Genomic DNA, 25723 nt, shown 5'->3' on the forward strand with positions numbered 1-25723 from the left:
TGGGTTTTTTTAGAAGCAAGCAGTAAACCTGCCCTACTATCGTTTGGTGCTGTGGCATCAAAATAAATGACTCGACACCAGTCAGTATAGAAGTCATTAACATTCATCACCTGTGCTCCTGATGCATGCTTATTTCAACCATGTTTCTTGAGATCCCTCCCAAAAAAAAAAAAAAAAAAAAGTCCTCCAAAGTTTGGTTCCATCACTAATTTAACAAACTCTGTGTTGAACATTCATCATATTCCAGATGACGTTGAGCAGATTTGTTAAGCAACTGTTTGACGTCCACTAGATACCCAAGATACAAAAATCACTAAACAGCATTGTAGACATACTGTGGTTGACGATCAAAACCTTTTGCTGTTACAAACAGACCTTCCAGATCCCATCAATCTATCCAGATCCTATACCCTTTGATGTGTATCTGATGAGAAACTGCAATTCTAAAGATGAAACAAGAAGGACTTCTGGTTCCAGTGAGAACCCAGTCAGTCATTCCACTAAACATTCAGCGAGTGGGACGTCTGATCATCAGAAGAGACGCATCTGTCTGTGGGAACTGTACACACAATCATTCACCAGCACATTACAGGAACTCGGCTGAGAGATATTTCCTGTACAGTCCTGACCTGACAATTTGTTTGGAGCATTAAAGGAGTTCCTGGGAAAACTTTCTACCTTGATGGTATCCAAGCACTAGTGAAACACCGGGATAAGTGCATTAGTGTAGCAAGGAGTTATATAGAGAAATAAAGAGTTTTTTACTTTCATAACTGGTTCTGTTATTTTGCACAAACAAAAGTAGCGAAAGATTGACGTGAACACATTATAATTTTTAAAAGTTTTAAACATACACAGGATTGGGTAGAAATCATGGCTTCATTAGTATTTTTTCATTTTTTATGAGATGAAAAATTAAAAAAACTAAAATAAAAAAAACAATTATTTATTTTTTTTATCATAAAACTGTAACCCAAAGGAATGTTTCTTTTAACCAAGTATTTCATATACATATTTTATGTGTATAAACATATACACACACACACACATTATATACACACTAACAGACTTTCAACCTCATGGCATGAGACTCAGACTCATGGAACACACCACAAACTTTAGGACATTAAGAATATATTTATTATGATTATCAAATACAAAAAGATTCACAAGATGTGCTTTCGCCTATTAGAAGGAAAAACAAACAAAAACAACAAACAAAAAATTCACTCCAAAAAAAAAAAAAAAAAAAGCACTAAACTACATTAAATAAAAGCGAAAGTGCTGTTCAGCTCACAAAACATGTCGACCTCTACACACTCCACACACACACACACACACACACACACAGGAAATCTGCTTTAGCTGTTTCTACTCAACACACGTTCACAAAAAAAAAAAAAAGGCCTGTCCGAACCTGCTTATAATTATTGTTATTATTATTATTATATTTACACTCATAAATGCCGCATCGTGTTTTTACAGCATGTCTGTCTTGGAAATTTTTTTTTTTTTCTAAAATGAAAAATGCCATGTAGGAGTACAACTTCTCAAACGACTCGTGTCAGAGAAATCTGGAGGAGGAAAAAATGATAATAATAATAAATAACTAAAAAAATAAACGTAATTATTTGGACCCAGGATAAACATCGAATCATCACCTGATCTGATCTGCACTAACGCTGCCGTCAGAAACACCGTACATACTGTGTGAACACCACAACAGTCGTGGTACGAATGACGTCCGTAATGATTCGGGTGAAGGTTTCCATGAGGATGTTAACTCGCAGCTAGGTGGCGCTCTTAGTTTTCTCTTTACAAGTCCTGATTACGACTTCCAAACTTGCAAACTAGGCAGGAATTTCTTTCAGCATGAAGCAGCAAAGTGCCTGGACGAATACATGAACTGTTCTCAAGAAGGTAGTTCTACACACACACACACACGGAATAATGCAGACAAAAGCAATACGCAATACAACAAGGACACGAGGACAACAAACCGCACACCATCGTCACTACTGGGAAAGATTTTGATCTGCCATCCTGAACCGCAATCATTGATATTTACTCAGAAATCCTTTAAAAAAAGAAAGAAGAAAAAAAAGGGCATTAAACGTTGCAGCGGGTCTCTGAACGATTGAAGATTCGCGATTCAATCGTGTTAAATATAATTTACAGCGCTTTCTTTGATTTCAACGTTACACGTCAGGGTTTGTGAAGGCGGATACCGAAAATATATAAAACATGTAGGCCATGTGAACAGAAATAGCGCCTTTATTTATTTATTTTTACTATTATTTATTTTTATAACAGAAAAGTTACAAGAAAATACTTTCTTTTAATTTCCACATGGAAAAAGGCGCAAAGGGCGTTTTTTTTTTCAACCCTGAAGAAATGCAAACGAAAGGAGTCAATTTAAGTATTTAAAAAAAAAAAAGGTTTAACAATAATAAGAAAAAATTATAATAATTAACAAACACCACGTCACATCACGTTACGTCACATCACACTCTTGCTTTCAGTTAGTTTCGATGAATAAATAGCGTTAGAGCTTTACGTTAAAGTTCCTGTAACTGACACTACTTGCTTCATTAGTTAAGCGAATAAACAGCATCAAAATAATAATAATATTAATATTAATAATAAGATACCTCAGTGTTTTTTTATTGATAATTCTATTTTGAGGAATAAACATGAGGATGAGGATGATGATGATGGTGTAGATACTCTATACAGCTGACGGTTTACAGATTGTTAGCGCACATCAATAACTAATAAATAACATTGATTACAGGAACGTCAACGTAAAGCCGTAACTGGGGGGAAAAAAACAAACAAACAACAGAAATGTGCTAATCAAAAGCAGGACGCATGGAAACACGTCAACTCGACTGTATTTCCTCTTCTGGTCCATGCCTCTATTACACAACTGACAAAATTCCTCAAGAGTCTCAAAGCCCAAAAAAAACAAAAGTTAATAATAACATTAATAATAACAATAATAATAATAATAATAATAATAATAAATGTATATATATTGTTTATGTATGTACTCCAGAACAGTGTTTCACATATAGGCTTATAAAACGTAAGCATATAAACAACATTTTATCGGAGATATATTTATATATATATATGTACAGACGTACACACACACACACACACACACACACTCAGGCACGCACTCTTACACACACCGGGAGAGGATTTTAAAACAAAACAAAAAAACAAAGGACAGTTCACACCATGCCAGCTGAAAGAAAACTGCATCATGCTACTAAGCCACGTGCCGGCGTTGAGGAAAAGGGTGAAGCGCTTTAGTGCTTTCCGGAGTCGGCGTTCTGACGCTCTCGCTTTCCGAAACCCGCTGCTCCTGCTTCTGCCGGCAACAAATACAGAGTTACACAGGGACACACACACACACAGCTCATCAGTCTGGTTTGTTTTTTTTTTGGTTTCTTAGTAATCGAAAGTGACATAAAAGTCATGTGACGTCCTTATGCGTCTCTAGGTCATGTAATGTTAAAGTCATGTGACGTCCTTATGCGCTGACCTAAGCAAGATGTAATGTGAATGAGATTCAGTTCACTTCAGACGTCCATATTAATCGCTTTTGAAGTCAATATTAGTATTAAAGGTGTGTGTATAATGAGTAATGTGTAATGTGTGTGTGTGTGTGTGTGTGTACCTGCACTTTCTGGTGGCGCTCTTGCTGCGTCCGTCGGTACTCTGGAGCCCCGTGGCTGTGGGAATGATGTTTGCCAAGGAAAACCCTATAAAACACACACACACACACCAATATAAACACACACACAATCAGACTTGCACTGTTACTTACACACAGAAATGGATAAAACCTATTTTACAGTGTTTAGGTTCACATGACATCCTCTGACTAAGTGGGTTACCATTATTAGACACCTGGGACAGTAGATGGCGCTACACATTCCAGTCTGGATTATTAAACAGCTGAAAAGAGTGTGTGTGTGTGTGTGTGTGTGTGTGGGCTCTGACCGGATTAACGGGCTGGAAGTCTCGCCCCGGCGCGGCGCTCAAGGTGGGCATTCTGGGCGGGAAGTGGATGGGCCAGCCCTCGAGCTGGTGGCCGACCTGCACGAACGGTCCGCAGTAGGGCGGGCTCAGCGGCCCGTTAGCCGCGCCCGAGGTGGGGTCAGACGTCCTTCTCTCTGGCTGCCCCTCCAAAATCCAGACACACACGCAAACAGGCAAAATAAATACGTATACAATAAAACGATGTATAGTTTAGATTTTTATAAGTCATGTGTTTTCTTTTTTCTTTATGGATTTGTGTAAGGTGTCGGGGTAACGCTAAAGTGTGTGAACTGACATTAGACATCTCCATGACACCTTTTTTTAGGAACTTTTATACATTTATTTATGTATTTATACAGAAAATAAATTCTAATTTTTTTAGCAAACGTTTAGTAAATAAAAAAAATTTTAATTAAGAATGTGTTATAGTGACATTTCGTAATATTAAACAAATAATAGCGACAACACTGAGTAAGTCATGACAGAATGATTGGAAATCATCAAACGCTTAATTTTTTTAGGATGTTCTACCATTAACCACCAGAGGGCGCTGCTGTAGTGGTCTGAAGTACCTGTTTATTGTGTTGCATCTGAAGTCGCTCCAGTTTACACCGCTCTGTTCGCTCTCTCTGGCACTCGTTTTGCGCCTGATGGAGCTACACACATCACACACACACACACACACACACACACACACACACACACACACACACACACAGTAATTTTAGTACGGAGTATGCCAGTGTTGTGTGTGTTTGTGTGTTTTTAGATCACTGTTGTTTTTCTCGGTTGTTTTCGTCTGTGATTACAGAACCCGACCCTGACCTTAAACAAACCCCGGGTCACCCCCCCACCGGACGCTCGGCTAATCATTTACTACAACATGCAGACGTTTAGTAAACACCTCAACCTGTCTACATATCGCTCCTCTTTAAAGAGACATGCTACCAAATCCGGTCCTGGAGACGATCAGAACCTCCAGTCCTGCAGTTTTAACATGGTTACGCTGTAACTCAGGAAGAACTGATAATCAGCCGAGTGGGCGAATCCTATATCGTGGGACAAAGAGTAGTCCAGAGGCAGACCCGTGAGTCTGTGCTATTCCATTACATACAGCAGGATACAGATCTCATAATTTAAAATACATACACTTATACACAGTAGACATGGGGAGGGGGGGCATCCCAATTCTTCTGTTAATTCATATAATAACCCAAAACTGACTACAAAATAGATTTCCTTTAAATTAAATGCAATAGAAAATCGGTGTATGAATGATCCCCCTTAAGAATTTTCATCTTACAGGTAAAAATTAAGCAAGAACGCGTTTTCGGCAAACAAACAAGTGGGCTAAGCTGCGCGTACGTCCGGGGCCTGTTTAAAACATGTATATATAAATATCAATATTTTTTTTGTTCTGTTTTTTTGCATTTTGTGCAAGATTTAATAAAGACAGGGCACCTGCTTCTTGCTCAAGAAAGTGTGCAAGAAGAAAAGGGAGCCACTTTCATTGCTAAATAAAGCAACCGGTGCCAGGAGGAATCATAAATGAAATGTTCCATCCATCAATTCAGGAAGCTCAGTCGTCCAACTAGACAGCGTGGAGGTCAAAAGTGATTAACATTTTATTTAATCCCATTTTCACAACCTTGGTAGGACTTCCGGTCAACATTCACACACGGACAACTTGGTAACGCCAATTAGCCTTATCAGCACATCTTTGGACTTTAGGAGGAAAGCGGAGAACACCGAGGAAACCCGCCAAGCACAAACTCCATGCACACAGACCCTGAGGTGAGAATCGAACCAGTGCTAACCACTACGCTACCATGCCGCCTAAACAAGGTTAAGTGAGGTTTAGTGTTTATTTATCAAAAAAAAGATTTGATCCAAAATCATGATTATAGTGCTGGAAACTGGTAACGTTGGTAATATTTTTCAGGTTTAATATTTATCTGCATTTACATTATTTCCTCTGGGGAGGATTTGCATCGCGATATGAATTTTCACCTCGAGAACAATTGAAGCGCTGCTCACCTGATTGGTCAGATTGGTCATCTGACCCTGCAGCCTTTCCACCTGCCGCCTCAGGTCCTCCTTCTCCTCGTTCATGCGCTCTCTATCCCTGCGCTCCTTTTGGAAGTCCTCTTCGAAGATCTTCACCTAAAGCGTACACACAGAAGCTTAATACCACTGCGGATTTTAAAAGATGGTAGGAAATACTGGGGAGATCTTCCAGGAAGTGTGATAAAGTTTCGGGGGAAATCGGAAAGAAATAAAACAGAGCATGTTAAACCGTAGTCATTGAATTCAAAACCAGCGATGCTGCAAGTAAGTAAGTTATTCGTAGCAGAATTCCTCAAAAACACGCCGGCTGCACTGCATGATGGGCGGGGGATCATTCCCAAACACGACAGCACTAGATAACCAGTCTGGGTGGCCACAATAAGAATTGACACGTAGCACAATACGTACTGTGGTAGAACGCTGTGTGTCCTTCCACCAGTTAAATACTGAGAAGGACGCAATTTACATCTTCAACACGGATTGTTCAATAAGCGCTAGTTCTCCACTAGCTATCATGAAACAATACTACTTCTGTATATATAAAGACATCTCATCATTTAAATTCATACATGTTTACAGTACAACAGACATGGAGGGGAAAAAAAACAACAGATTCAGTTAAACACATCACGCGATCTTCAAACAATACAAAACAATCATGAGTCTTCTGGGTCGCATTTCACATATCGGCCACACTGCCTCCAAAATTGATGATAATTTTTTTCTTATTCATTTTTAATTTATATTACAGCATGTTTGCATTTGAGGTGTTGCAGTTCCTCTATAATCCTACAGGTGGTGCTCTAAACTGTTTACAGACAGCACAGCATCCTGTGTGGTAGGAGTGAATTATTCGCAATGTTTGCTTAGAATTTTAATGAAATATAAATTGGGATAATGTAAAAATTATGATATTTCCAGAATCACAATGCAAAAAGAAAAAAAGAAAGAAAAGAAAAAAAAAAGTATGTGTCCCCTTACTTTTTCACACAGAGCCATGAAGTTTTGGACAGTTTTTGTCCCCTGCTTAATAAGCAAAATAATGTTTTAAAATTATGTGTTTAATCTTTGTGTAATATTAAAGTATTATAATTTTTTTCAATGATCTGAATCTTTTAAGCCTGAGAATTATGCAGAACTTTTTTTTTTTTTTAATGAGGACGGGGGCAAATACTTGTTCACGTCAGTGGAGTTATCGTGATAGTGTCAGGTGATTCCCGTCCCATATAAAAGGTCCCATCTCATTCCTTTTACATGCTGGTAGGTGCACCGTAAGTCAGTTGCAACAAGTTCGTAGACAGGTTGTGACTGTTCATAGTTTAACCTTATTAAAATTTAGTTAGTCGAAGGTGAAAGAGTTATGAGAGTTAATAAGTGATTGGTGAGGACATCGTAACATTTCCTAGCTTACACGTAGAATAAAAATTCGGGATAATTCGGCTCACTCACACTCAGGAAGTCAGAAATGTCTCACCATCACTCTGAAAGTTTTGAGTCGCGAAATGTAAAACAACATACCAGTCTGTATCAACGCACCAGGCGGGTTACACAAGATAAACGATATCGGTCCCAGAACGGAGCCAGGGGGTTCTGCGCTTTGAAACAGAAGAGCCCAATGCAACCCAAGACGTAAAATCAGACCGAGATTGGACCAGAGGGTGTGTTTCTTTTTTTTTTTTTTCTCCTCTCAACACACCTGAGTCAACACACTATTGTGTTGTTGCCTTCTCGGATTCCCCGGCGATGATCACGAGCGCGGAGAGAACAAAAAGGAGAAAACAGGGTTGACCTGGAGGACTGAAACAGAAACCTGGGACCTACAGGCTCCGCGAGGGTCGCGTTCGCGGCTACAAACAGATAAACAGTGAGCTCACCTGCTCTTTGAGGACAGCGATCTGAGTGTGGAGCTCCTGCTGGCGCAAGTTCAGGACTCCCTCGCCGAGGTTCATTCCCGCCTGGGAGGTCGGAGAATGCAGGTTCAGCGCTTCCTCCAGTGCCTGAAATGGGATACACACACACACAAAGACGGATATATGCATCAAAAAAGAGAGAGAGAGAGATCTGCTGTTTATTAATACACCTGGGTGAGAAGAAATATAATCGGGTAAAAACCAGAACAACCCAAAACACAAATCTGGTTTTCCTGGATTGGAGTTCATTCAGAGTCGAATCACTTTCCAGATAATTTAAATCGCCATGTCTGAAGCACAGAAGAACCCAAAGGGACACTGACCCTATTGAGACGCTGGATCTCCTTCTCCTGGTACTCTCTCTGCTTAGTCAGAGGCACCAGCTGATCCTGGAGGTAGCGCACTTTCTGCTTCAGCTCGCACGTCTCGGTCGTCAAACACTCCTTTTCACCCTGAGGCAAAAAAACAGAACAATGATCAGTCAGTTTATTTAAACATCCCCAGTACGTGCTTTATTCCAGGTCAGAATCGCAGTGGATCCAGAGTCCATCCCGGGAATACTGGACATGTGGCGGGTGCACTTCGAGAGCACCGTGCGCGCCCACATCCATATTAATTTTACACACTGATCATTCATATTCACCTATTTACTGACTGGCAAGTTTGCAGGTTGCTAACAGGAAACCCCTCCAAAAACAAGAAAAAAAATCCCAAGATGATATAGAATGTTTCAAAATAAACAAGTCAAAATACCCAGACTCCTCTGGTTCGCAGACTCCTTAATTCGCCACTATTTCCCCAGGCATAAGGTGCTTAACAAACCTGCCACCTTCAAGTCCTGCCTTCGCGCTCTGTGATGCTGTAAACCAATCAAATAAAAGAGAATTCAATGCAAACAATCATAACGCAGAAGGCGGGATTTGTCATCTTACAAGACTTACAAGTATCTTAAAGACTAAATTGAGTCAAGTTTTCTGTGTCAACTGCATTTTTCAACACCTGAATATTTGTAATGCGATTCAAAAAGTAAAAGCCTGGCACTGCTGATCAATCTCAATCTCAGCTCATCCTTCAATTCATTGTTTTTGGTGTATTTTAGCTGCTCTGTGTTTATTGCAGTTTAAACCCGACGCCTATACAGGTAGTCCCCGACTTACGAACAAGTTCAGCATGTTCGTAAGTAAGGTTTATTCTCGAGTCCGACAAAGCGAGTCTTGTACGTCTTTGACACGAATATACAATGTAAAGCATACCAATTCACCTGACTAAATCTCTGTCCCCCTTTCCCCACACTGCCATCATGTGGACAAAAACCGTAATCTCACACATCGAATCCAACACTGTTGTCTCTGTGCCTTCAAATCGCAAGGGAGCTGTTTTCCACTGTATTGGACTGTGAACTTTTTTTGTTGAGGATTTTTTAAAATTAGGATTATTCACCATCAGGACATCTTTTCAAGACAGACATTTTCTATCATCGTCCTCCCCATTTTCTATCATTTCTCCCACACCCCCACACACACGTACAATATACCAGACATTTTAGACATTCACTTACACACTGGCAATATTGTATAAAATTGTCAATATTGGTATTTGATGTACTGCAGTGTCTAATTTTTGTACAACACACGTGAGCTACTTTCGAAATTGAACCGGAAGTAGAACCACGCTCCTTTCTTATGTATAGCCGAGCTTAAGCGATGAATAAAATTAAAATTCTTCCCTATAGTTGTCTGACTGATGATACTTATAGTAAGTAACCTAGTAAAACCAAATGCCTAAATGTAAAAATAAATGTAAAAGTAAATGCAAAGGGGCTACTGACTCCAGCATCATCATTAAAGGAAATATTTAGATCATTTTCTTGAGAAACGCTGAACAGTGACATTAGATGTTGGACTTCTGAGTCGAGGAAAAACTGACGTGAAAGAGAAACAAATCTTCAGAAACAAAAGGGGAATTTTTTTTGACTGACATAAATCTCTTCAGTGTGTCCATGCGAAATCATCGTCTGTCAACGATCATGAGTCAGAGGAATACGCGAGATGTACTGTTCTGGTAAACTAATAAACCCCTTGTACCTTGTACCACCAGACCACGCGCGAGAAGGGCGAGAGATAGCTGCGAACTGCTCAGTCGAGCGAGGCAGTTCTCGACCTGTGCTGGCTGTTAAAATAAAAAAAAATCCCCTTGGTCTTTCCCCTAATAAACCATTCAGATCACAGAGTTGGTGAAAGGTGCTGGCCTGGCGCTGGTGTAATAATGCTTACTGGTCATTTTATCCCTTCATCCTTGCTTCACTGTATCCGTGCTACATGCTGGGTGGGATCGGTTCAAAATCCAAAACATCAACAAAAGGTTTCAGAATCAGTCAAAAAACAACAACAAAGGAAACATTTTCAAGGGAAATTTGCTCGGTCGCCCGTTTCGACTCCTGGTCCCATCCGAGTTATTATTTTTTTAAATTATTATTATTGAGAGTTTTTACCTTTCGGCTTTCTCTCTGCGAGTCAGAGCTCAGAGCTATTCTGTGGTTAAAGCTAGTAAAATAAAGCTGACCTAAAAAAACAACAAAAGAGCAACCTGACTACAATAAGGAAGAGAATTAAAGCCGAGGCAACTAAGAGTAATTTACCGCTATTAGTACTGTATCGTTATTCTGCAGGTAATGAGCAAAGAGACAGAGTATACCTGGAAAACTCTCATGCTAGGTCACACACACACACACACACACACACACACACATACACACACATACACACACACACGCACACACGCACACACGTGTTTAATAATGCTGTACAAAAATGTACAGACATGCAAGTATTCAACTTAAATGTATTATTATAGCGTGTGTGTGTATGTGCGAGTATGTGTGTTTAAGGAAAAATCCAGACAGTAACTAGAAACATAATAACAGACTTCTAGAGACAGTGTAGAGACTACTAGACAGACATGGGGTAGACAGAAACACAGACAGGCAGACATATACAAAGAGACAGACATCAGGCAAATAGACATAAGGTAGAAAGGAAGACATGGAGATACACAGGCATGGAGTAGACAGACAGGCAGATGTTGAGACTGGCATGGAGTAGACAGACAGGCAGACAGATACATAGACAGCGAGACAGACATTGAGTAGACAGTCACACAGACAGATATTTAGAAAGAGATACAAACATATTTAGAGAGGGAGACAGACAGGGACTTGGATACATAGACAGTAAGATGGGCATGGAGTAGACAGACATGCAGACAGAGAGACAGGCATTGAGTAGACAGAGAAATTTATAAAGAGAGACAGACAGGGAAACAGATCTGAGTGAAACGAGCATGGAGTAGACAGACATATTTAGAAACAGACAGGGACATGGATACATAGACAGTGAGATGGGCATGGAGTGGACCAACAAGCAGACAGACAGACATTGACTAGACAGACAAATTCAGAAAGAGAGAAACGGGGTAATAGATGTATAGACAGTGAGACAGACAAGCAGACAGAGAGACGGGTATTGAGTAGAAATTTGTAAAGAGAGAGACAGGCAGACAAATATTTAGAAAGGGAGTGAGACACTGAGTAGACAGACAGAGGGGCATATATTTAGAAAGAGAGAATGGCATTGAGTAGATAAGACAGGCAGACAGATACAGACAGAGAGAGAGACAGCTGGGTAGAGAGACAGGCAGACTCAAAGAGAGAAAGTCAGATTTTAGGTAGACTGACATGCAGATAGGGATAGACAAAGAAGTGTGCAGACAGAAGGAAGACAGATATAATTTATGCAAACGCAGACAGATGGGGGGACAGACAAACAGTGCAGACAGATGAGTGGACAGACAGATACCAAATGTTCTGAAAGATAAACATATGGATAGACAGACAGATAGACAGATATGGAGCGGAAAAGATGAATAAACAGACAGAGAGACAATGAATGGGCAGACAGATACAAACATGTCCTGTTAGACAGACAGACGAGAGACAGGTACAGTCAGAGTGATGAAGAGAGATAAACAGGCTGACAAACAGAGATGTTGTTGTGTGTCAATCTGATGGAAAAACCCTGGGAAATAAATAAAGACTCAAAGTCTCTCGTCACTTTCGTTCCCTCGGTGGTGTGAAGTCTCTTTCACTTTTACTTCTACATTACACTCCTGGTGGGATTTTCACCCACGACCGTCTGCACCTGATAATCGGTTCACGGCGCCGAGTCTGATGCGGTTCTACACGTCACACGGAGTCTAGAGGTGGAAACTCGGGCGTGTAAAATCACAACACGAGGGAAACGAAACAGAACCACGACATGGACAAAGTCTGAGACAGAGAAAAGTTAATAAGGAGACGTGATGAACTGGAGACCCTTCTGAAATACACACACACACACCCACCATACACCCACCCCAGACACCCCAGACACAAACCATACACCCCCCCACACACACGTGACCGTACCTGTACATTATCTATCTTGGACTTGGCGAGGAGCAGCTTCTTGTCGTAATCCCTCTGCCTCTGTTCTCGCTCCGCCTCGAGCTCCTGGACGGCTTTTTGCGAGTCAGCCAACCGCTGCCGCAGATCTGTAATCTACACACACAAAATTATTTATATACACTCTTCTCTAATCGATACTGCATATGACTTATACATAATTTTAACCACAGAGCAAAGTACGGACACTTCATGTAAATTCAGGACGTCTGTAAGGAACATAAGACTTTGGAGGTGCGACACAGGCGTAGTGGAGCGGCCAGACCTGAAGTGCTTTAACGGTTTTATTTTTCTATATAATTATTAAGCGCTGAAGATTATGGACATTTTTCTGAGATGAAATTTCGACACAGCCGAGAACAACGTGTTCACTCGGTACATGCTGACAATAGTCTGAGAGCTGTAGGTAATACCAGGTCACATGGTTTCCTTGCGTCGCTATCACTGACAACAGAGGATGTGTGGGCGGAGAGCGGGAGAGATAAAGAGAGCGAAAGAGAGAGAGAGAGATGCGCAGGGTGCAGGAAACCTCGGTGAGGGGATTTCTGCGGGAGGGGTGCTGCGGTCTGCGAGACGCACCGCCAGAGGCCTTCGTTCGGCTTTTCCGTCAGCGTGTATTTCCACTAGAGCGCCGGGTTTGAGCGCAGAAAAAGAGGCTGCAGCGCCGCCGCCGCGCTCCCATTCCTGTGCAGGTTCAGACGTCACGCAGCCCGCAACCCGGGTCGAGTTTTTTCGCGATTGAGCAACACTCGATTCACAGTAAAAATGAATCATGCCTTATTTACCGAAAAAAAGCAAAAAAAGCAAAAAAAAAAAAAAAAGGGCTTACTTAATCAGGTGGAATTTTATTAGTGTGTTTAGCTGGTAATACCTTCTGCTCGTACTGCGCCTTCATCGAGTTCCACTGAATGTCCCACTGTTTGTTCACCTCCAGCACCTGGAAAAGACACATCACCTCACATCACACACACGTACTGTACAATCAAAGAAAAAGGAAAAAAAAAGGAGAGGGGAAAAAAAACACATCTGAACAACACTTACATCTCTCCTCTGTTTCTCCAGAAGCCTGATCTTCTTCTCGTACACCTCGGGGTCCAGGGTCTTGGATGGAGTCTTCTCTGAAGCTTTACTCGTCTGAACACACACATTTCAACAAGTTAATGTGTTCTAACATTCCAGCTGAAATACAGCTCAGGTCCTGAGTTCTGGCTGCCTGGTCTTTATTTTTGTCCCCCAAACTCGCCGTTTCAGCGTCCGTAGCATTAAATGACCCGCCCCCAAATACCCCTTTGAGGAAGTGCGAAGTGTTCCATCAGAACTCGGGAACTGTAAACCTTAATGTTTATATTTCAAACATTATCGAGAATTTCCCACACTCATTTCATTCCACAAACAAAATATAAGTTCGAATATAATTAGTATATTTGTATTTATAATAAAGTATATTTGAGCGGCTCAGCTATATCATTCAAATTCTATTTGTCACATACACAGTACGATATGCAGTGAAATGCTTATAAGGACCTTAAAAAAAAATTTTTTTAAATTGAAATAAAATAAGATAAGATAAAATTAAGAAATTAAAAGTAACTTTAGCTATAGAAACAAAATATAGAAGACAATAAAACAAAATATAAAATTTTCCAAAAATATATAAGAAATATAAAAACTTGTTGGTACAAATGTAGACAAAAATAGCAATAAATGTAAATGGAAATAAAAATGGAAATGGAAATAAATGGAATAAATAAATATTATATTCTGTTTTTCCTTGGAGAAGACCCATTACTTAATCTGTACTTCAGGTTTGAACCTTGAAAACAGATGTTTTTCATAATCTCAAATGATAATTTATCGTTCATTCTCCCCTTTTATTCGATTGGTTTGTTTTTTTCCTCTTTCTTTTCTGTTTTTCCCCTTTGTTTGCATATGAAACCTAGACTTCTAGCTCCTTGTTTTTTTTTTGTCTCTTGATCTCTTTTTCCTCTCTCTTTCTTCTTCTTCTTTTTTCCCCCCTTCTTTAAATGTAGCTGCTGTCTAGCCTTGTACATACATATAGATGCACATTTACTGTTCATCTGTACAGAAACCATTTCCTAGACATATAAAGCTGGCTTGGAGTTGGGGAAAGGCAGGCTGTGTGTATAAGAGGTTTATAAATGAGGATTGTAGTAGTGTGCTTCTGCCTTATTGATATGATCTGTGAACGCCATATACTTGATACGTACACTATATGTTCATTTTGTATGTCGTGTATTGCTTAAAAATCTGTAAAAAAAAATATATACAGTATGTTGTTGAAAAGGAAGACGACTAATTTAATCATTAGCTGCTAAATGCTAACCACGACAGGCTAGACTTAGCCATTACCCGAGCATTGATGTAATTCACGATATTATCACGATACCTCTGTGCTGATTTGTTTACTATTGCGATTCAAGATTTTATAAATATCCCGAATTTATACAGATGAAATTCTGATTTTGCTACAATTTTAAAACCTTTAACTATAACATGGAAGTTTTATACCTTGGCTCTATTCGACGGCGTCACAACTGAATCAAACATAGGTAATTAAAAACATTATATTTATCATTCCATACATCATTCGTTTTCTCACTTAAAAATCAATCGCAGCATTAAAACAATACAAACTAACCTGGAACACAAGAATTTAACTTTTCACTTCAAATAAAATGTTACTGAGCGGCGCGTATCTCTAGTAACCCGCCACAGTTATTATTATTTCTAAACAAACTCAGCAAATAATTCACTCCTGCCACACGGGATGAAAACGTGTGAATAGTTCAGGGTGCGCCACCTGTAGGATTATATAGAAACGTTAACGTTTTACCGCCTCAAACACGTCTCAAAACTCAACTTTAAAGAAAGCGTGCGGGTGAGTGCGTCTTCTAACGATGCAGTTTCCAAGACTTGTAATGATTTTGGTTGAGACGACCAGAAAAAAAAAAAAAGGCAGATTGGAGGATTTTAACGTGTCTGATTTTTGATAAATGTGACACCATAAAAAAAATGCATTTACTTATACTGATTTGAGTCAGTGTGGCGATATCACACAAAAGAACCATGATAAATTTTTTCATATATGTTGAAGACATTTTCATAAGGTGTAAAGGAGAGAATGGCAGAGCTGACCTGGGGAAAAAAGAAAAAGTTGTGCTTGTTTAATAGAAAAAATGAAAAACAAATAGCAGGGAATATTATTTTTCTTCACCTGGTAAATGTTTTGTGCTTGTGGAGATGCTGGAGAGCAAACTAAAGTGAACTTCGTATAAAAGGCCCCCTTTAATAAAAAAATTAAAAACAAAAAATCCCAGGAATCCTCATATACGGACATCGCTCCCAGATACATCGCCCATGCAAGTTTCACGCATCATGCTCGGATATTAATCTGGATTGACCTTCATCTGAATGATCTCATCGCGTTAACTCTGACAGTCTCAGCCGAGTGTACGGATCAGCAGGTGTTCCTATTAAAGTGACCCTCGAGAGTATGTATGTTACTTTCGGGCGATTTCAAAGCCACGCTTAAACTTTTCAAAGAGGTAGCGCTGACTCTTGGGCTGGGCTGAGAATTCCCAGGCGCCTGACCGGAGTGTTTCTGAGGTAAAGTCACCTGAGCTGAGTGTGTGTGCGTGTGTGTGTGTGTATACCTGCTGAGTCATTGCCGCCTCCAGTTTGACTTTTGTAGCTTCCTCTTTAGCCACCTCGTCTTTGACCTCGGCTGAGTCACTCTGTGCCGCCTCTGTGTGTCCGCTTACCTGCTCCCGCAGCTTCAGGTTCTCCTGCCTGCTCACACACACACATTGGTGATTTTCTTGATTAATTTTATCTAACCGATACCCAACAGGATGTAAACTCTTACAGCCATCGTGTTTAACAGAATATAACAACGATGTGCATGTGTGTGTGCGTGTCGTGTTTCGTTACGAAGGCGTGAACAGATCCCTGGAATCCTGTACGTGTTTAACACAACCGTCAGGCGCGTAACATTCCCAGGAGTTTAATGACTTTAATGACTCACGTGTCGTCACTGAGATGATAAAGAGCGTGACGACGGTGTGACTGTTCATCCCGCTTACGCTGTGCTCTAAAAATACACACTTCAATCACAATAAAAGCGATAACGACGTGGCAGACGAGCCGCGGGGACAAAATTCCTCGCGTGATTTAGTACTTTACCACCGGAAACGTTTTAAGAAGACGTCACGTTCCGTCTAAATGAAGTACGGAATAAAACACGACGCCTCGGGCGTGAAGCTGATTATCTTCCAGTGGAATTCACATTCAGGCGTTTATTTAGCAGACGCTGCCTGTCTATCACGATTATGTTCTCATTATTTGAACAAAAGACACGTCGCGCGTTTTATCTGTTCATAGCGTGCTGTGGGGCGTAGACCTACACCGCGTCGAGGATTTATTATTTTTTTTCTTCAAAAAGAATGCTCTGACACCAGAGATTCCTTTTTTTATTTTAAATATTAAATAAATATCTATTTACATTAAAAGCTATCTAACCATATATTTTAGAACATTAGATCTGTTGTCAGGTGTATTATTGATTAAAATCTAATTATTATTAAAAAGTTCAGATTCTGTAGTGCGTCCTCTAAACAAAAAAGTAGTGTGTTTACGGTAAACAAAATCAACAACTTCCAGCCAATCAGATTCCAGAATTGTGACATACAGTATCTATTAGCGTACAGGTACACACACACGCGCGAACACAATATATATATTTTTTTTCCTCCCGTCTGTTTACAGTAAAACAATCTCTGGGAAAACACACTGACTCAGGAGGACGACCCTGAGCTGGAAAGACCCGAGACTTCCACAAGAAGCAGGACACACACACACACACACACACACTTATCACTCTCCATGCTACAGTGCATGCAGCGGGGAAAAACCTCATGTTCCGCACATGACACACAGGTAATGAATAAAGACACTTGTATAAAAAAAACAAAACAAAAAAAAACTGCATATTGCCAGATACCTGGTTGTTTCCCATGAAGTTGATTCGTTTCCTATAACAGTGTGTCATGAAGTGATTTATCACCTTCACATTACATTACGATTTAAATATTGTATTTATTTAACGTAACTGTGAACGAAGACGAGTTTGTTCCCATAGGCGATGAATTTAAAAGAAAGAATCTCTCAGACGCTGGAGAAATTAAATCAAATTAGCAAATTATTCGTCAATCCCCCATTGGCCAATGGGAATTGAGCAGCGCTGTGGTATGATCATTACGTCTCGCTTGGATTTTTACTAGAGGTGCACGAAATAATTGAAAAACAATCACATTGCGATTATTGCTTAAACTGTACCGCTTTGTATTTGATCGTATTCTATCCAGATTCGCGACAAATGTTAACGTCAAAAGGATGTTAGCTAGGATGTTAGCATCACCTCTAAAGCTATTGAAAAACATAAATGATTAAATGATCTGTAACTAGAAGGTCCCCGCGGCTCCGCCCGCAACATATTTCAGCAGCTATATCATTACCTCATGGTATGACACAAAAGGTGATGACGCTGCCTACTGTTGCATCCGATGGCGCCCCCTACTGTTACATGGCGAGGGAGGCCCGTTTCGGTTCATACTGTTTATAATGCGACTATTTGCGATAAGATTTACAGAATTTTAATTAAGTAACTGCGGTTGCGATAACTAATAAGCTGCAATTAGCATCGAGTTGGCGTTGCAGGAACCGTCGCAGTACGTGCTGCATTATAGTGTTGATTAGGTTGCAGCAAGTGTTGCAGCACGTTGTTTAGGATGCAGTATGTGGGGTTTGTGCTGCAGTAAACACTGCGGTATGTTCTGCAGTAATGTGTTGCAGTAAGAGCTGCAGTTAGTGTAAAAGTACCACCCGGCGCTGCCTCACCTCAGCTGTTCCAGGTCGCGATTGCGGTACTGAAGGTCCTCCTCCATTTTTTTGCGCAGCTCGTTGTTTTCCTGCCTCAGCTGCTCACACAGCGTCTGAAACCCAGCAGAGCAACCGTGCGTCACCTAACAGCTTCATCTTCGTGCCTAAAGTATAATCTGCTTTCTGTGTGTATGAATGAGTGTGTGTGTGTGTGTGTGTGTGTGTGTGTGTGTGGACCTGCAGCAGCGAGGTTCTCTGCTCGTTCTTCTGCACTTTGGAGGACAGCGTGTGGAACTCGACGGCCATGCGGCCCAGGTGAGCCAGCAGCTGGTTGGGGTTGGACTCGCAATGCGCAAACACACTGAACGAGCTCTCCAGCCTCTGCAGCTGACTGGCCAGCTCCGTGTTCTCCTGCACACACACACACACACACACACACAATAATGTACACAGACACAATAACATAACCACAAACGCAAGCACATCCACACACAAACAAAATAAGTGAACACCACGCACAAAAAACGTGCAGACGTACACAAATACGTGTACAAACACAAACACGCACAATCCTGGCGTACACGCATATAGACATTCAAACATAATCCAAACACACAGACAAAAGAAATTCCAAGAACACACCATAGATAAGCACGTGCACACACACAAACACACAAAGTCCAAGAACACCATGCACAAGAATGGGCATAAACACACACACACACACAAAACAGAAGATGCAAACAGAAAAGCAAAAAAAAAAAAAAAAAAAAAAAAAAAACACAAATCTACAAATAATCGAAAACAAACACACCAAAAATAACCACACACACACTCTTCTAAATCTTTAGTCTACAAAAAAAAAAAAAAAAGTTGGTGATGTTTCTCGCGTTCCCAGTCTAAGTCCCAGTTCCTCAGTTTGCTTTCGGTGGTAGAGCTTCTCATAAAAAGCGAAAGCAAAACGCATTCGGTGACGTTCCAACCCCTAGCTTTTTACGGTACATCAGACATTTTTACAGCTTACAGACATCGCACAGACGTTTCACCTCCGCAGAGCGGGTACTTACACACGGCTGCATTTAGCGCTCTGTTCGGGTGTCACTCCTCAGGGGCTAACGTTACCTCAGAAAATCCTTCAGAACACAGGGTTTCCTCCTCCGATCTTCTCACGAGAGGAAGAAAGAAAAAAAAAAAAGAAAGAACGAGCGCTCGTTTTCCCTCTCACGTGTCTCAGAAAGAGAAATTCCTCAGACTGCGAGTGACGAATCATCTGCGTGTCAATGCCTCGAGTAAAATCTGGAGTTTCCCCCTCACCCCCCTGAGTCACAGCTGACTCGAATCGTACACAAACCACTGAGTCACTGCTGCTGAGTTAGACATGCACGGCTTTGGGAACGGGCCATGGGAAAGCTTGCTGACACGTGTGTAATTCGGAACAGTCCGGAATTTCCACACCAAGCTCACCGTTTGTGTCTCCGCCATGGTCTTGTCTTCTGTGTTCACCAGCTCGAAGTGCGACGAGGTCTCCTGTAAGCACAAGAACGGGCAAGTTTACACACACAAAGCTCGGCCGGACGTCTTCCAGGACCGCTGTTGTGAAACTCTTCTAATAATACTCTACATTTGCATAATGAGGTGTACACGATGGACGTGATAGTGCTCAGAGGAAGAGCGATGGTTTGTGCGTGTTCCATGGAAGTGCGTCTGCACGTCGTGTACTTACAGTGGCTTCCGTTTGCACGGGTTTGCCGGTCAGGCACTCGCGGGGATCGGATCGCACAGACGTCTGGTGGCTCAGGAGCTTTCCATGACCTGAGAGATCATGACAGCAAAGTAAAAAAAAAAAAAAAAAAAAAACGTTAATCAAACCCACCTAAGGTTTTGACAATCATGATTTACGTGTTTGCAATAATTAAACAGCCCTTAAAATATATGTATAAAGTACAATAATGTATAGTATAGTACAATATAGTATAGTATAGTATAGAAGAAAATTACTAAAGATAATGACGGTTATTTACAAAAGAAAAAAAAACTGTTTACGCAGTCAGGTGGGAATCAGAGTAACTGTGCGTTAAGGTTGCTGAAACAAAGTAAACCATTGTAAAAATAATAAGAATATATTGTTTCTTTCTACATGATGATTGTATTCACAGGTGGGAACTTAAAACTGGTCACAAGGTGCACCGGGAAGTTGTTATATTAATTAAAGTGAGAATGAAAGGACATAATCATATCAAATCACAAGCACTGGATCAAATAGACCTACAGAAAAAAAGGAAAACTGAATAGAAGAAAGCAGATGGATCAAACAAGACCAACAGGAGACAGAATAGAATGGAATCAGAACTGATTCAAACAAGATCAACGGGAAATAGAACCGAATCAAAATATAACCGAATCTAACAAGATCAAAGGAAAATAGACCCGAATCAAAATATAACCGAATCTAACAAGATCAAAGGAAAATAGACCCGAATCAAAATAGAACTGAATCTAACAAGATCAAAGGAAAATAGACCCGAATCAAAATAGAACCGAATCTAACAAGATCAAAGGAAAATAGACCCGAATCAAAATAGAACCGAATCTAACAAGATCAAAGGAAAATAGACCCGAATCAAAATAGAACTGAATCTAACAAGATCAAAGGAAAATAGACCCGAATCAAAATAGAACTGAATCTAACAAGATCAAAGGGAAATAGAGCCGAATTAAAAGAGAACAGATTTAGACTACATCAAAGGGAAACAGAACCGAATCAAAACAGAACCGAATCAAAACAGAACTGATTCAAACAACAACAATGGAAAATAGAACCGAATCAAAATAGAACTCGTTAAAACAACATAAAAGGAAAATAGAACTTAATCAAAACAACTGAATCGAACAACATTAAAGGGAAACAGAACAGAATCAAATCATCATCAAAGGGAAACAGAACCGAATCAAAACATAACTAAATCAAACAACATCAAAGGGAAACAGAATCAAATCAATCTAATATTCCCCCCCTTTTGTTCCATAGTACATTATTTATTTAAATTATATCCGTAATGAAACTAAAACAATAAGTCTCTATGTAGTTAGTGTTGATTTGTGTAAAATTCAACAAAGAACATTATTCCTGCAGACTAAAGGAACATTCCAGAAGGGACTTTATTTCTTACATCAGATTGGGGTTTTTTGTTGTTGTTGTTTGTTTTTGTAAGATTATGAGAACATGAGAATGTCGACTGACGTGACCAGAGAACACTGTCGTGAGTCAATTTCAATGTCCTACTCGTTGGGTTGTTTGTTTGTTTTTAAATCTAATTAAATGCTTTTTTTTTTTTTTTAGCTCGGCCTAGATGTAAAGACTAGCTTCTGGAGTTAGCGTAGCGCTCCTGTCTGCTAGAACCCCCCCCCCTCCATGGAGCTCTGTAAACTCCAGCGTGCCGAGCTCTTACCTTGCGTGTCAGTGTGGACCGGGGTGCCGACGCAGGCGCTGGCAAAGCTGGAGGTGGACGACTTCAGGGCTTCGTTGTCTCTCACCAGCTCCTCTACTCGCTTGCGGAGCTTCAGCGCTTCCGACTGGGACTCTTCCAGCAGATCTCCTGTGGGCCAAACCCACAAAAACACACAGACAGTGTGTGAAGTGTGACCTCAGCTCAAGCACTTGCACATGCCGCAACGTATAACAACAAGAACCGGCTGTGTTTGTGCTTCTCAGCAACCGGGGCACGGCCGACGGGGGGCACGGCACTGCGCTCTGACACGACAACAACGAAACCTGTTCAGTTACATTCTGAACACACACACACAGATGCCTAAACGTGTGTATACACACACATACATGCACACGTGAAAACAAACAAATGGAATGAAAAGACTCTAATAGAAAGGGACGGAACGAGGTGGAACAGAATAAAATAAAGCTGAATAAATTGGAGTAAAAGTGAATAAAACCGAATGAGACTAATAATTTAAAGATTAATTACAAAAACAGATAAAATAAATAACAAAAAAATACAGAAAAATAAATTAGTATATGGCAGAACAGAACAACGATTATTAGAATAAAATCAAATAGAATGCGACTCAACAGAATCGAATCAAATAAAACAAGAGAACAGAATCTAATTAAGTAGAACAGAACCGAGTCAAATCAACTAGGACAGAATAGAATAGAAGAAAGCAAAACAATCGTATAAAACAAATAAAACAGAACAGAATCTAACTGAATTAAATCAACAGAACGGGCTAAAACAAGACTAAATAGAACAGAATAAAACTAAAAAGAATATAATTGAATACGAACAAATTAAAACTAAACAAAGCTGAATAGAATTTAATGTAATAAAACAACAGATCAAAACAAAGCTGAACAGATTCAGACTTTTAACGCAAGCCATTTTTGACTAATAAATGCTCACGGCGTTGTGAGACTGGTGCAAGCGGTGTGTAATGAGTGGGACTGAGATTATTTCGCTCACAGGGTTAAGAAGAAAAAGGCAGGTCGGAGGATTTTAACGCACACCATTTTTAATAATGTAATGCCATAAAAATGCATTTTTGTTGCGCCGCTGGGTCACGATCAATCAGAAAACCAGCTAACTCTGGACACTGCCTGATCGACCAGTTAATCTCTTTTTATTTTATATTTTATTTATACACACATACAAAGTATATATAATTTTTTTTTTTTTAATCGACCATTGGAGTCAAGATGTGAATCATCACGCAAAGAAATCACCGTTTATAACTGAATCGATTTTTTCATACATTTTCATAAGCAAGCTAACTTGAATTTAAAGCTGGTTTATATGCAGAGTCAGCCAAAAGGAAAAGAACAATAGTATATTAGATTAGTATAATAATAATATTACCATATATATCAACATATAATAAGGAGCAATAAAGTTTGTATTAAAATATTAATACAACAAAGTTATAAAATATTTATATAAAGTGTATATACAATTTATAAACATACAGTGCGTAATAAATATATATAGAGAAAAAAGTTTTTTTTTACTATCACGGTGCTGGTTGTTTCTCAATCCTGATTGGTCTGGATGTATTAGTGTGTTTTCAGGTTTTCAGACAGACGTGATTATCCAAAGCCACTTCCATTTTGAGCCAGACCTTCCTCGAGGGGCCCAACAGTAGCACCTTGGCGGTGCAGGGGTTCGAACCTTCCGATCAGTAGTCTCCTTTATTTATTTTTTACGTACACACATACACATCGAGCTATACATTAGAGTTCTCCTGGTCGTGAGCTAGCTCCTACACGTGTATAAAATACAGCGTGATCAGGTTAGTGCCTCACACGGAGATGATTACGCAGTAGATAATGGAGATGGCTCAGCGGTGAGCAGTCAGAAGGGACTCTCCACATTTCCCCGTATGACTGATCTGGGTAAATCTGCTCACGTGCAGCCTGACCCAACCAGACACGCCCGCGTTGCTTATTAGAGGTCATCGGGTTTATAAACGAGGAGCAGAAAGAATGTATGTGTGTGTATGAAGCTCTGACACAGACACCCTGCTACACCCTCGCTCGAACCACTATCATTCTGTTCTCAGGCACAAATACTCCACGTGTTACTGCACCACGCTTTGTGGAAGCAATGGACGTCATGAGGTCATCATGTTTCTACAGTACATATAGAGAGAGTCAGCGCCGGAAAAGATTTTTTTTTTTTATTTTAATTATTGCTAAACCATAATATAATTGATATTACATCATATTATTTTCCTATTTGCTGAGCTTTTAATCATTACCCAATTTTTTTGTCCCATTTAACGCAACAATTTATGCTGTGTGAGACAAATCTGTTATTCAAGTCGAAAAAAAAAAAAAAAAAAAAACACGCTTATTTTTAAAATAATTTAAAAATAAAAATTCTCCAGCCTTTGTCCTGATGCGCTGACACTGGAGACTCCTACCATATGCAGAATAAACGTCTCACGATCACATCGTAATCTGTACGTTTTTTTTTTCCTTAGCTATGCAACAAACACTTTCTTTTTTATCACGCTACAGAAAATACACCACCGCATTCTCAAGAACCAGGATTGGGAAATGATCTTCCTCCGGTCAGTTTCATTTCGCCCTGACCTCTACGAAAGAGCGATAGTTTTTTTTTTTTCTAGAGAAGGTGACTAACCGAGGCTCTTGAGGCCTTTCATGCGCTCTCTCAGGACCGTGTTCTCCTCCAGGAGCTGTCTGTAGCTGCTGGCCTCCTCTTTGGATTGAGCCTCGCTCCCGCCGGGGTCGTAGATCCGATATGGGCCTTTACCATCCATACCCGTCTACTCAATCGGCTTGCATGCTCTCTCCTAAACACAAACACACAGAGAGAGAGAGAAAGAGAAAAAGAGAGAGAGAAAATCAACATGACAGGGCAATTTAGAAATGTCTGTTACAGTAAATCTAACCTACATGCAGCGACTCAGCATCTGTCCATTTACAATTCAAAAAAAATTATTTGAATAAGCCTGGGCTGGGGATTTCTCTCGGGGTTATTTTCGTCCGGGGCCAATTTGAATGCTGATAGCGTTATAAAAACACGACGAGGGCAGTGAAAGAGATGAGGTTTAGATAAAAGTTCTCGCGCCAAGTGAGACCGGGGTGTGTTTGTTTCTCCATAACAATAATAAAGAACTTTAAAATAAAGAGTTTTTTTTTTTTAAAGAACGTTAAAGACAGAAAGAGAGGGAGAGGAGATGGGGTACAGGCGTGGTGGTTTACATGGATCCAGGAAAGAAAAAAAAAAAAAAGGAAATCTTTTGGCTTCTAATAACAGAGTGAACATTTTTTTTGAGTAAATATTTAACAAACTCAAAGCCAAGTGTACAAGACACTTAAGTAACCTATGCTTCACTTAGCAGGCATTAAACTCATAACGATGACTGAATCTGTATCCCTGGACTTTAATGACATGAGGACGCGTTTTTTTTCTCCCTCAGTCATCAACGTTCCTTGGTTAACGTCAAGGTTTAAGACGAGCGAGCAAGTTGTTTAAGCTTAAAGAAGAAGGATTATCGCTCGGTGTCATTGCTGCACCTCGGTACGAGAAGATCGTCTGCTCATTATCAGCAAAGAGAGCTGATGGTAAGAGCGCTGATATTTAAACGATCAAAGGAGTCGTTAACATGTCAGTCACAGAGAGAGAGAGAGAGACAGAGAGACAGACTCAGGGATGGATTTTCTTCTGAATAGCGGAATTGTTACCATATAAGGAATCGGAAAGCACGATGTGTGGATGGGGGATGGGATTTGTTTTACGGTCGCACGCGCTCACATCATATT

At 40.2% G+C, this 25723-nt stretch overlaps 1 protein-coding gene across 7 annotated transcripts in view; it reads right to left on the reverse strand.

The window, feature by feature from the left end:
* Positions 1-2256: 2256 nt before the first annotated feature.
* Positions 2257-25723, reverse strand: part of tnip1 (TNFAIP3 interacting protein 1) — a 33797-nt gene continuing 10330 nt past the window's right edge. For 4 of the 7 annotated variants that reach the window (XM_053478907.1, XM_053478898.1, XM_053478889.1 and 1 more), the window contains exons 2-18: positions 24579-24750; positions 21876-22022; positions 20150-20238; positions 19891-19953; positions 18664-18837; positions 18445-18539; positions 16203-16338; positions 13570-13662; positions 13400-13465; positions 12493-12624; positions 8354-8482; positions 7995-8117; positions 6091-6216; positions 4626-4709; positions 4015-4206; positions 3689-3773; positions 2257-3379 (exon numbers count right to left, since the gene is read on the reverse strand). In XM_053478907.1, coding sequence (XP_053334882.1) covers positions 3318-3379; positions 3689-3773; positions 4015-4206; positions 4626-4709; positions 6091-6216; positions 7995-8117; positions 8354-8482; positions 12493-12624; positions 13400-13465; positions 13570-13662; positions 16203-16338; positions 18445-18539; positions 18664-18837; positions 19891-19953; positions 20150-20238; positions 21876-22022; positions 24579-24717 — 1935 coding nt within the window. In that variant the 5' untranslated portion in view covers positions 24718-24750 and the 3' untranslated portion in view covers positions 2257-3317. The remainder of the gene's footprint in view (positions 3380-3688; positions 3774-4014; positions 4207-4625; positions 4710-6090; positions 6217-7994; positions 8118-8353; positions 8483-12492; positions 12625-13399; positions 13466-13569; positions 13663-16202; positions 16339-18444; positions 18540-18663; positions 18838-19890; positions 19954-20149; positions 20239-21875; positions 22023-24578; positions 24751-25723) is intronic. The other 3 variants (XM_053478923.1, XM_053478915.1, XM_053478930.1) reach the window with 3 other exon arrangements.

The sequence above is a fragment of the Clarias gariepinus genome, chromosome 2 (genome assembly GCF_024256425.1).
Source record: "Clarias gariepinus isolate MV-2021 ecotype Netherlands chromosome 2, CGAR_prim_01v2, whole genome shotgun sequence".
NCBI classification, from domain to species: domain Eukaryota; kingdom Metazoa; phylum Chordata; class Actinopteri; order Siluriformes; family Clariidae; genus Clarias; species Clarias gariepinus.